We start from the raw sequence: 10,935 nt of genomic DNA, 5'->3' as shown, positions 1-10,935 counted from the left end.
GACGCCAGCCTGCTGCCCGAGGGCAAGGTGAAGGTGCGGCTGGACCACGACGGCACCGTGCTGGAAGTAGACGAGGATGACGTGGAGAAGGTGGGAGCCGGGGGGCTGGGGTGGGCGGGTGAGGGGCCCCGATCCTGTAGCCCGTCTGTGTCCCAGGTGCCGGGCAGGCTGGGGGTTGGCAGCCTGATGGTGCCCACCCTGCCCCACAGGCAAACCCGCCGGGCTGCGACCGCATGGAGGACCTGGCGAGCCTGGTATATCTCAACGAGTCCAGCGTGCTGCACACGCTGCGCCAGCGCTACGGCGCCAACCTGCTGCACACCTACGCAGGGCCCGCCATGCTCGTCGTCAACCCGCTCAGCTCCCCGGCCATGTACTCGGAGAAGGTAACGTCCGCTCTGCTGCGCTCGCGCCCTGAGCCCCAGGGTCCCTGGCAGGGGGGAAGAGGCTGGGTCCGACGCAGAGCCCGAGGCTCGATGCCATTCGTCACCCTTCCCTCTGCCCGCCCAGGGGTTGGAGGCTGCCTCCGTGGCATGGGGGCTCGGGCTAGACGGCTTTGCTCTCGGCAGTCTCTGGAGGCTGCTTGGGGTTCGCTGGCTCTGTGGGGCCGAGGTCGTCCCCCTGTGACCCCTAGGTGTGCGTGGGGGTGTCTGAGCCGGTGAGGGGCTGGCAGGGGGTGGGGTGGCTGCTTGGCCCCCAGCCCACGCAAACACCCTGCCCCGCGCAGGTGATGCACATGTTCAAGGGCTGCCGGCGGGAGGACATGGCCCCGCACGTCTACGCCGTGGCCCAGGCCGCCTACCGCAGCATGCTGATGAGCCGCCAGGACCAGTCCGTTGTGCTGCTGGGGGGCAGCGGCAGTGGCAAGACCACCAGCTGCCAGCACCTGGTGCAGTACCTGGCCACCATCGCTGGCAGCTCCAGCAAGGTCTTCTCAGGTGGGTGCGCGCTGACCGGCCCCGCTCGGGCGGCACTGGCTGCTCCTCACCGGGTGGGAGGGAGGGGCTCCTGGCACAGCCTGGTGGGGGGTGCTTCCCGGGCACGGGCACTGGCTTGGCACGGCACGCACTGAGCGGCTGCCCGCGGTCACGCTGCAGCGGAGAAGTGGCAGGCGCTGTACACCGTCCTGGAGGCGTTCGGCAACGGCAGCACCAGCATGAATGGCAACGCCACGCGCTTCTCCCAGATCCTCTCGCTGGACTTCGACCAGGCCGGGCAGGTGGCTTCTGCCTCCATCCAGGTGAGAGGTGCCGCAGGGCTGCTGCGGCCTCGTTGGCATGCGCTGTGCGCGCCGTCAGAGGGGGCTGAGTCCTGCCGGGCATGGGACTGACCGCCGGCCCTTGCTGGGGCCTGCTGCCGGCTCGGACACAGCCCCCAAAGTCCCTGCACCACCCGGAGCCCTGCAGAGGCCGGGCTGGGGTCCCGCCCTGTCCCTCCATGGTCCAACGCTCCTGCTCCAGCAGCAAGGTCGGCTCTCCCATGGCTTTGGCCATGTGTGGGGGGGACCAGCTCCAGCCTGCAGCGCTGCGGGTCGCCCAGCGCGGAGCCGCGTGTCCACCGGCAGATGCCCTCCGGCTGGCTGAGCTCGTTTGCGAGCGCTCGGCCGACGAGTGCCGCGCTCCCTGGTGTTTGCATCTGCAGAGGGGAGGCGCAGGCGGGTATTGATTTCCTTTCCGCGCTGAATTAGCTTGTGATAACGAGGTGTCTCTCTCCTTCGCGCCGCCTGGCACGGCAGGATAAGCAGGCGCGGCGTGGTCGCCAGCCGGGCGCGCAGCCCTGGGGCAGGGAGGAAGCGCGGGGGGTTTGGTGCCAGCTGCGGGGTGTGGGGCAGGCAGCGTCCACCTGCTCCATGTGCCCCTGCTCCGCTCTGCCCCCAGACAATGCTGCTGGAGAAGCTGCGGCTGGCCCGGCGGCCGGCTAACGAGGCCACCTTCCACGTCTTCTACTACCTGCTGGCCTGCGCTGACAGTGCCCTCAGGTAAGGCCGGACAGGTGCTCCCTGCTCCCGCGCCAGGACACTGCCCGGCTGCCTCAGCCTGGAGCCCAATGGGTTTCCGAGAGCCGTGCGCAGCCCCCTGAGGGTACCTAACGCCCTGTGGTCCTGGCCTGGCCGGTCCAGCCGGGATGCAGGGAAGTGTCTGCAGGGCTCCCAAGCCCGGCACCTCCATCCTGCAGCCGGGCACCAAGGCGGGCTGCTGAGGTCCGTCTGCGTGCCCAGCTCCAGGGGGAAGCCACCCATGCTGCGGTGCTGAGGCCCTGCTTTGCCCCCGCAGGACCGAGCTGCACTTCGGCCACCTGCCCGAGAACAACGTGTTTGGGATCGCGCCGCTGCACAAGGTGAGCCTCGTAGCTGAGCCCGAGCGCCTGGCCCCCTCGGCTGGGGCCGCAGCCCAGCCCTCTTGCTGCAGGAGGTCCTGGGGGCACGGAGGGCAGGCTCACCCCGCGTGCCCAGGTCAGGGCTGTGCTCGGAGGGGGCTGGGGCAGGAGCAGACCCCGGGTGACCGTGCCTGGCCCTTCCTGCAGCCGGAGGAGAAGCAGAAGGCAGCGCAGCAGCTCAGCAAGCTGCAGGCTGCCATGAAGGTCATGGGCATCTCCGCCGAGGAGCAGAAGGCCTTCTGGCTCGTCCTGGGCGCCATCTACCACCTGGGCGCTGCCGGAGCCACCAAAGGTAACGTAACGTGCGGCTGGGGGGCCCTGTCCGCGTCCGACAGAGGAGCTGGTCGGATGATGGACCCCAGCGAGCGTCGTCCCATGCTCTGGAGCCAGGCTTTTGGCAGCCCCGGCCTCCAAGCGGGGTCTGACCATTGCTGAGCTCCTTGAGCAGGACATGGCCGAGCCCCCGGCACCGTGGGGCTGGGACAGGAACGACGTGGGGTGGGTGCTGTGCTCCCTCCCGGGCTGGAGCAGGCTGGCTCCCGCGGAGACAGGGAGCAGAGACCCCCAGGCCGGCTGCGGGGACCCCGCATCGGCTTCGTCTGCGCCCCCAGACCCAGGGCTGCTGTGCCCCTGGCTAACGCTCCCTCCCATTGCCTCCCTGCAGAGCCCTGCGCAGCCGGAGCCGGTAACTCCCGGGGGTCGGGCGGGTGCTGGTGGCTGGCGGTGTCGGGGCTGGGCGGTGCACTGTGGGCTCCAGCACCCTTCCCGGTTCTGCCAAATTGTTCCCCGTCCCGACTGGGGGTAGCTGGCCCATGGGCCCGGGCTGGACGCCTCGTACGGCCTCCCCGTGGCCGTGCCCTGCTTAGCCCTGCGCAGTCGCCTTGCAGATGGCCCCTGCTCCGGGGCTCGTCTGGGCGGCGCTCACCGGACAGCGGTGCCGGGAGTTTGTCTGGGAGACCCCGGCCGTGGGGCACGGGGGTCTGGGCCGTGGCAGGCACCGGGCTCCATGGGGTTGTGGGGCCACTAGGGGGCAGCACGGCACCGGCGGTGCCCACGCCGGCGCAGCATGGGTTAATGCTGGCGCGGCAGGTTTGCTTTGCCCCGTGGCCCAGGGAGAGGCAAAGCTACCACGAGCCCCCCACGCAGCTGCTTGGTGCTCTCGGGGCCTGGCGTGGGCGGCAGCTGCAGCGCGCGGGCACTTGGGGAAGCAGATCTGTGGTTCTGGGGTCGCGGGCTCTTGGTGGCCAGGAAGATGCCGGGGTGTCCCGCCTGGCTGTGGAGACAGGCCCCTGCCGCTGGGGATTGGTGAATTGGAGATGGGGGTTCCTGGTGCCACGTGGCCTCGTGCTGCTGCCACCCCCGTGGTGGGTCCTGGCCCCGTCGTGGTGCCCGTTGGCCGGAGCAGTGCCGGTGCAGGAGGGGAAAGGCCGGGTCCTGGCGGCTGTGTGGCGTGGCCGTGGCCGTGTGCGTGCCGCGTGGCGCCGTCCCGTGTGTTCTAACCCCCTGTTTTTGTTTGCATGGTGCATGCTGTCCCCTTGCACTGCAGACGCCGACGAAGGTAAAGCTCCTCCCTCCCCCTTGCTCCCCCGTGCCTCGTCCCGTCCCGTCCCGTCCGTGGTCCTTTGTCTGTATGCCCCCGTGTCCCCCCATTAACAGCCCCCGCTTTGTCCTGGTGCGACGCCGTGGAGGTGACGTGCAGCTGCGGGTGGGCTGGGAGGGCTGGTTTGGCCACAGATCTGCTGGGAGAGCTGTGGCTGATGCTGCCAGCCTGTTCTCTGCCCCCCATGGATGCCCGCCCGGCGGCCTGGATGGCTCTCCCTCCCCATGCGGCACTGCCCGGGCTCTCTGGGTCCACGTCGGAGCTCCATGGACACCCGGCCGAACCCCGTGCTCCTCTCCAGCCCTGCCCTGCCGCCCCCCAGCAGAAGTCTCCTTTGACTAGTCTCCTAAATACACTTCCATTATGTGCCCCCGGAGCCGAGCGCGAGGGGTGAGGGGGTTGGAGCCTGTGCCCCCAACGAGACCCCTGTGCCCCGCGCGCCTGGGGATGCACCGGGAGCATCCTCCGCTGCTGCATCGGTCTGGGCAGGTGCCGGCCGGGCTGGGGACTGCCTGGCGAGGAGCAGCCTGGCCCGCGGTGCTGACTCTGCCTCCCCTCCAGCCGGCAGGAAACAATTTGCCCGGCATGAATGGGCCCAGAAAGCCGCCTACCTGCTGGGCTGCAGCCTGGAGGAGCTCTCCTCGGCCATCTTCAAGCACCAGCCCAAGAGCACCCTGCAGCGCTCCACCTCCTTCCGCCAGGGCCCCGAGGAGCCCGGGCTGGGCGACGGCACAGGTACGGGGTGCCTGACGGCTGGGAAAGAGCGGGGGTGACGTTCTGGGAGCCCTGGGTCCCCTGCTCGGCCGGCTCCCTCTCTGGGGTGTGCAACTACTGTGGCACACCTAGTATGGTGAGGCTAAGGGATGTGACCAAGGTTCCCAGGGGTCTGTAGCAGAGCAGAGAGCCGGTCCTGGCTGCCAGGCCGCTACGCTGTCCTGTCTCTGGGTCCTCGGTGAAACCCGCAGGGGTCTTGGTGCAGGGAAGAGGGGCACGGGGAAGCGGGCTGCAAGGCTCCTGGGGGCAGGTGGGAGCCAGCTCACGCAGAATCGTCTCCCCGCACAGGCCCCAAGCTGACGGCGCTGGAGTGCCTGGAGGGCATGGCCTCGGGCTTGTACTCGGAGCTCTTCACGCTGCTCATCTCGCTGCTGAACAGGTGCGTCTGCCCCGGACCCGGGCACCGCCCGGCCCGCAGCAACGTGCCCTGGCTGCTCTGCGAGAGGCCCTGGCTCTGGGGAGGGCTGCCCCCGCTCCGTCCCGCCCCCCAGCCCTGTCTCCCTCGCGCAGGGCGCTCAAGTCGAGCCAGCACTCGCTGTGCTCCATGATGGTGGTGGACACGCCGGGCTTCCAGAACCCCGAGCTGGCCGGCCAGGGCCGCGGCGCCACCTTCGAGGAGCTGTGCCACAACTACGCCCAGGAGCGGCTGCAGGCGCTCTTCCACGAGCGCACCTTCGTCCAGGAGCTGGAGCGGTACAAGGAGGTAGCGCTCCCGGCTCCCTGCCTGCCGCCACGGAGGCGTCCCCCATCCCGGGGAGCTGGAAGGGGCCCGGGCAGGTCCCGTCGCCGACTGCGTTGCCCTCTCCTCTCTGCCCCGGCTTCTCCACCCCCCACCCCCATAGCCGCCAGCTGCTGTCTAACCCTGTAGCACAGGCCTCCTCCTAATCAGCCTCTCTGAATCGGATGCTTTTGGAAGCAGGGGTTTCCCCGGGAGCGGCCCAGTCTCCGTGGGCTGGGGCCTTTGCTGGCAGCCCTCTGCTTCCTCCTCGCTGCCAGCAAAGCCCCAGGGGCTGGGGGGCCGTACGGCCCGGCTGGTCTGCAGCTGGGGCAGGGAAGGGGAGAAGATTCAGCGCCAATTTGGGGGTCCCTGTGCAGGGGAGGGCTCTGCTTATCCTGCTGCCGCCCCACCCCCCCCAGCGGGTAACCCCTCTGTCCTGGGCTGAGCCTGTCTGGGGTCAGGACCGGCCCGCACGGCTGGCACCTTTCCAGGGCCCCGACATTGTCCCCACATATGGGGGACGGCTCTAAAATCAGACCTGGCCCCCCTCACCCCCGCTGTGTGGGGCCGGCTGCTCTTGCCCCAGGCAGGGGCTGTTGCTGTGACCCCTGCACCCCCTGGGCTGGCCCAACGCCCTCTGCCTCCCGGGGGGGGTCACAGGCTCAGACCCAGGCCCCCTGGTGAGGGGAGCACCCTGGGGTGATGGAGCGGGGCATGCAGCAGGATGCCGGTGCCTTCCCCCGTGCCGTGGGGAGACTGGAGCCGCGCGGGGAGACCCCCGCAGATGAGTGTCGTAGACTCTCGAATAGACTAACGTACCGGCTGGCCCTGGCCGGGCCCCGTAACCGTGATCTCTAGCCACAGGCACTAATCTCCGTCTGTCCGTCCTCTCTAGGAAAACATAGAGCTTGCATTAGATGACATAGAGCCCGCTCCCTCGGGCTCTGTGGCCACTGTAGACCAGCCCTCTCACCAGGCACTGGTAAGCACAAGCCGGGTCCGCGCGGCGAGGCGTGGCATCTCCTCTCCCCTCCCTCCCGGCGCCGCATGCTCCCCGCACCCTGCACTCGGACCCCTGCTTCACCCGCCCGGGAATCGTGCTGCTCTCCGACCCGCGCCGCCACAGGGCCGGGGACCTGGCGCGTCCCGCGCAGGCAGGGAAGGGGCCAGCGTTTCTGGCTCCTGCATGCACCCCACTGCAAGGCCACCGCTGCCTCCGGCTCCCAGCGGGGCCTCTGTTGCACCCCCAGCCTGGTGCACGCCGGCCTGGCACGCACAGCGCTGGGCCTGCAGCTCCCAGGTGGCTCTGCCCGTGCTGAGCTGGCTCAGCTGGGAGGCTCCGTCTGCCCGTCCCTTCTAGCTGAAGGGCACCGAGGTTTGTAGCCGCAGGTCGTGCTCGGTGCGAGCGGGCGCATCTCTCGCACACAGGCCCTGGGCTCTGGGTGGGAGGGAGCGGTGCCCGTGAGCAGGCTGTAGCACTCGGGGCCCCTCCTGTGGGCCTGCCTCGAGCCCTGGGACCCCGTCTGTGCCGGAGCCTGGGGTGCCCCCTCCCCTGCAGGCTTGGGCACCCCTGGGCTGCCCCGGCCGTCGAGCGGCTTGGGGGCCACGGCTCCATGCCAGGCCACGGGGAAATGGGGGTCTGGTGCAAGGGGGCGTCCCCCTGGGCTTTGCGGGGCTGCTGGGCTTGGGAGAGCAGCGGTCCAGGCCCCTTGGGGGCAGTCTGGCTGGGTGAGTCCCCCGCCCCAATGCCAGCAGCTGCCTCCTCACAGCCTCCATGCATCCTGTCCACGTGTCCAGGCGCTCAGCACCCAGGTTTCCCTGCACCGCTGCTGCCTGTGTCGCCCAGAGCAGCGCCAGCCCCAAGTCCCCCTGCAGCACGAGTTGCACGCTCCCCTCCCTGCACGCCCGGGGTCCCGGCGGGGTGCACACCCGCCCATCCATGCCCAGGTGCGGGGGTGACGCGGCACATTGGCCTCCCCGCAGGTACGCTCGCTGCCCCGCACGGACGAGGCTCGGGGACTGCTGTGGCTGCTGGAGGAGGAGGCGCTGCAGCCCGGGGGCAACGAGGACACCTTGCTGGACCGGCTCTTCACCTACTACGGGCCCCAGGATGGAGACAAGAAAGGTGAGGGAGGGGGGCAGGGCCACGGTGCCCGGTGTCGGGGGGGGCCAGTGTCCCGTGGTGCCTGGGCCACGCGCTGACCGAGGCGTCTCTGCAGGGCCCAACCCCCTGCTGCGCAGCGAGAGGCCGCGGCACTTCTTCCTGGGCCACAGCTCGGGGACCAACTGGGTGGAGTACGACACCGCGGGCTGGCTGGGCTACGTCAAGCACAACCCGGCCGCGCAGAACGCCGCCGCGCTGCTGCAGGACTCGCAGAAGTGAGTCGGGGCGCACGGCCCGGGCGTCTGCCCTGCCCAGGGGGGGAGCTGGGCTCCGGGGTGGGCTTCTCCCAGTGACCCCCGTGCCCCTCGGCAGGAAGATCATCAGCAGCCTGTTTGCGGGCCGGGCCGGCACGGCCCTGGTGCTGTCGGGCTCCGTGGCGGGCCTGGAGGGCGGGTCGCAGCTGGCGCTGCGCCGGGCCACCAGCATGCGCAAGACCTTCACCACCGGCATGGCGGCCGTCAAGAAGAAATCTCTCTGCATCCAGATCAAGCTGCAGGTGGTGAGTGGCCCAGCGCTGCCCCAGTGGGGCCGGGATCTCTGACCGGGCGCCAGGCCGGGGTCCCCCTAGCGCAGCACATGCATGTGCAAGGGGTTCAGGGGACCCCAAGGAGAACCCCCGGCCTGAACCGAGAGGTCTCCAGGCCCACGTCTCTTTGGGCTTCCTAATGGGGCCGACGTCCTCCTGCCCCAGACCCTTGGTAGCATGTCCAGGGGCCTGCGGTGAAATGCAGGGACTGCTGTGCGGTCCCCTGGGAGGACGGAGGCTGGGAGCAGGGGCCACGCGCTGCCTGGGTCGAGCAGAGGGAGGTGTGGGCCCGGTGCTGGGCTGCTCCAGGGGACGTGCTGGGGGTGCTGGCCTGCCCCGTGCGCTCCGAGTTGCCCTGTTTGCCACGGCCGCCCTGGGGCGGGCCAGGTCTGTGCTGCGCTGACCCGCGCCGTGCTCTCCCCTCCCGCAGGATGCCCTGATCGACACCATCAAGAAGTCCAAGGTGCACTTCGTGCACTGCCTGCTGCCCAAGGCGGAGGGCTGGGCCGGGGCCCCGCGCGGGCTGGCAGGCCGGCGCGTCAGCAGCAGCGAGCTGGACCTGCACGGCGAGCACTGCGAGGCGGGGCTCATGCAGCTGGACGTGCCGTTGCTGCGGGCGCAGGTCCGCGGCTCCCGCCTGCTCGACGCTCTGCGCATGTACCGGCAAGGTGGGGGCATTCGTGCACACAGCGGGTGGTCTCTGCAGCGGGTGGTCCCCAGTGGACTGCAGCCGCAGTGTCTCCCTGCGTGGCCAGGGGAGGACAAGCCTCCCGCCCGCGCCGCACGCGGCATTTGTCACTATAGACTCTGCCACGGCACCGGTTCATTATCTCCCCGGCCACCGGCGACAGCCGTGACCTGAGATCGATGCCGCACCCCGGCATGATCGAGGGCTCGCGGCGGCCAGCCCGGCCAGGGTCAGCATCCCGGTCGATAGCGCCAGTGATTAATTAAGATGTGAGCAAGTGACACTGCGCTTTAATTGCAATCCAGATGCGATCCATAGCACCCTCCATCCGCTCCCGTCGCGGCCTGGCCTGGGAATCGATTCCAGGCACCAGCTGCAGCGCTGCCCCCTCCTCCCATCCCTGCGGGCACTCGCCAGAAAGGGCTCAGCTCAGCCCAGGGGGGCAGCAGCGCTGGGGCTGCTATTACCCCCTGGCTGGTGGCAGGGTCCCTGCTCCGCTCCCGCGTAACCCTCTGCGCCCCCCAGGCTACCCCGACCACATGGTGTTCTCCGAGTTTCGGCGCCGCTTTGACGTCCTGGCCCCGCACCTCACCAAGAAGCATGGGCGCAACTACATCGTCATGGATGAGAAGCGGGTACGTGCGGGTGCTCTGCGCGCCCTCCCCCGTGGCAGGCAGCGTGGCCCGGGCCCTGGGGTGCTGCGTGCTGGGGACCCCGGGGCTCATCTCCATAGCCCTGTGGGCATGGCAGGGAGGGGGCAGCAGGAAAGATGGGGCGACCCCGCTTCCAGCCTCTCCTGCGCGGGGCTGGCTCTGCCGTGCGCTGGTGGCCGTGGGGCTTGGCTCTGCTCTGCTCTGCTCTGCTGGGAGCAGCGAGGCTGGAGCTGTCTGAGCGGCACGGATGAGGACGGTCTCCTGGGCGGCTCTGGTCTCCTCCCCCGTGACGGCTGCCCCTGCAAGATAGCGGCGTGGGGCAGGCCTGGCGGGGCCGGGTGGGGCGAGCAGCGCCAGGCACAGCCAGCCCGGGGGGCTGCGGCCGGCTGCACGTGAGCGTGGCCGTGTGTTGTGGTCGTGCCACCCCCTGATCCCCTTCTTGCTCCCCCGCAGGCAGTGGAAGAACTCCTGGAGTCGCTGGACTTGGAGAAGAGCAGTTATTACATGGGCCTGAGCCGGGTAAGCCTCCCGCCTGCGCCTCCACTGGCAGTGCTGGGGATGGGGCTGGGCTGGGCCAGCGCTCCTGCTGGCACCCACCCCGCAGGGTCCTGGCTGGGGGGTCTTGCCCCTGCGCACAGCCGCAGCCCCACGCTGCACTGGGGCAGGAAGGGATTTCCCCCTTGCCCGGACTGGGGGGGTTTGCCTTCCTCTGCAGCGGGGGCACGGCCTCACCCTGAGGTCTCTGCAGTGCCCACGGCCCCCTGGCAGCAGCAGGACGTTGGCGGCCACGGCCCCCCTGTATCCTGGGGGCAGGGCCAGGGGTGATGCTTGGGGCTGTATCGGGGCGACTGTTGTGCGGCTCCGAGGGCACGCGCGGCGTTTGTCTGGGCTGGTTTGGACGGGGCTGATCTTGCCTCAGGCAGGGGTTGGGCTGGATGTGACCCCACAGCTCCCTGCCAGCCCCCCCGCTGCACCTGCAGACAGGGCTCCATGGGCGGCGCGCAGGGACCAGGGCCATGGCACATCGGTCCTGGGCCCCAGACGCGGCTGCCCTGCTGCGATCGGAGGCTGCTGTCCCCGCTTGGACTGGGCCTGTGCCAAGGTGATCTGGATTGCTGCCATCACCTGCAGCCCCCGCCCGCGGGCACTGCCCCGGGCCGGGCACTCACTATTCCCCCGCCCGCGCAGGTGTTTTTCCGGGCAGGGACCCTGGCCCGGCTGGAGGAGCAGCGTGACGAGCAGACGAGCAAGAACATCGCCCTGTTCCAGGCGGCCTGCCGCGGCTTCCTGGCTCGCCAGCACTTCAAGAAGAGAAAGGTACCGAGCGCCCCCCGCATCCCTCCGCCCCCCCGCACCGTTTACATCCTGCCGGCAGCTGCATGACTTAGCCTAAAATGGGCAACTCGGCTTCCCCGGCCTCCCCCACCACCACTCCC

The 10,935-nt window shown here is 69.9% G+C and overlaps 1 protein-coding gene across 1 annotated transcript in view; it reads left to right on the top strand.

The window, feature by feature from the left end:
• Nucleotides 1–6: 6 nt before the first annotated feature.
• The window catches only part of MYO18A (myosin XVIIIA), a 28,147-nt gene continuing 17,218 nt past the window's right edge, over nucleotides 7–10,935 (top strand). The window contains exons 1-19 of the mRNA XM_025214574.1: nucleotides 7–90; nucleotides 210–386; nucleotides 728–938; nucleotides 1,098–1,240; nucleotides 1,878–1,978; nucleotides 2,274–2,337; nucleotides 2,524–2,668; nucleotides 3,923–3,934; nucleotides 4,538–4,711; nucleotides 5,039–5,129; nucleotides 5,261–5,453; nucleotides 6,364–6,450; nucleotides 7,452–7,593; nucleotides 7,688–7,847; nucleotides 7,945–8,131; nucleotides 8,589–8,826; nucleotides 9,372–9,481; nucleotides 9,953–10,018; nucleotides 10,688–10,816. Of these exons, the coding sequence (XP_025070359.1) occupies nucleotides 234–386; nucleotides 728–938; nucleotides 1,098–1,240; nucleotides 1,878–1,978; nucleotides 2,274–2,337; nucleotides 2,524–2,668; nucleotides 3,923–3,934; nucleotides 4,538–4,711; nucleotides 5,039–5,129; nucleotides 5,261–5,453; nucleotides 6,364–6,450; nucleotides 7,452–7,593; nucleotides 7,688–7,847; nucleotides 7,945–8,131; nucleotides 8,589–8,826; nucleotides 9,372–9,481; nucleotides 9,953–10,018; nucleotides 10,688–10,816 (2,406 nt within the window). The 5' untranslated portion in view covers nucleotides 7–90; nucleotides 210–233. The remainder of the gene's footprint in view (nucleotides 91–209; nucleotides 387–727; nucleotides 939–1,097; nucleotides 1,241–1,877; nucleotides 1,979–2,273; nucleotides 2,338–2,523; nucleotides 2,669–3,922; nucleotides 3,935–4,537; nucleotides 4,712–5,038; nucleotides 5,130–5,260; nucleotides 5,454–6,363; nucleotides 6,451–7,451; nucleotides 7,594–7,687; nucleotides 7,848–7,944; nucleotides 8,132–8,588; nucleotides 8,827–9,371; nucleotides 9,482–9,952; nucleotides 10,019–10,687; nucleotides 10,817–10,935) is intronic.

This window comes from Alligator sinensis, unplaced genomic scaffold, assembly GCF_000455745.1.
Source record: "Alligator sinensis unplaced genomic scaffold, ASM45574v1 scaffold1244_1, whole genome shotgun sequence".
In the NCBI taxonomy this organism is placed as follows: Eukaryota; Metazoa; Chordata; order Crocodylia; family Alligatoridae; genus Alligator; species Alligator sinensis.
Note: the sequence above shows the minus strand (reverse complement) of the source record. Positions and strands in the feature narration are given on the sequence as shown.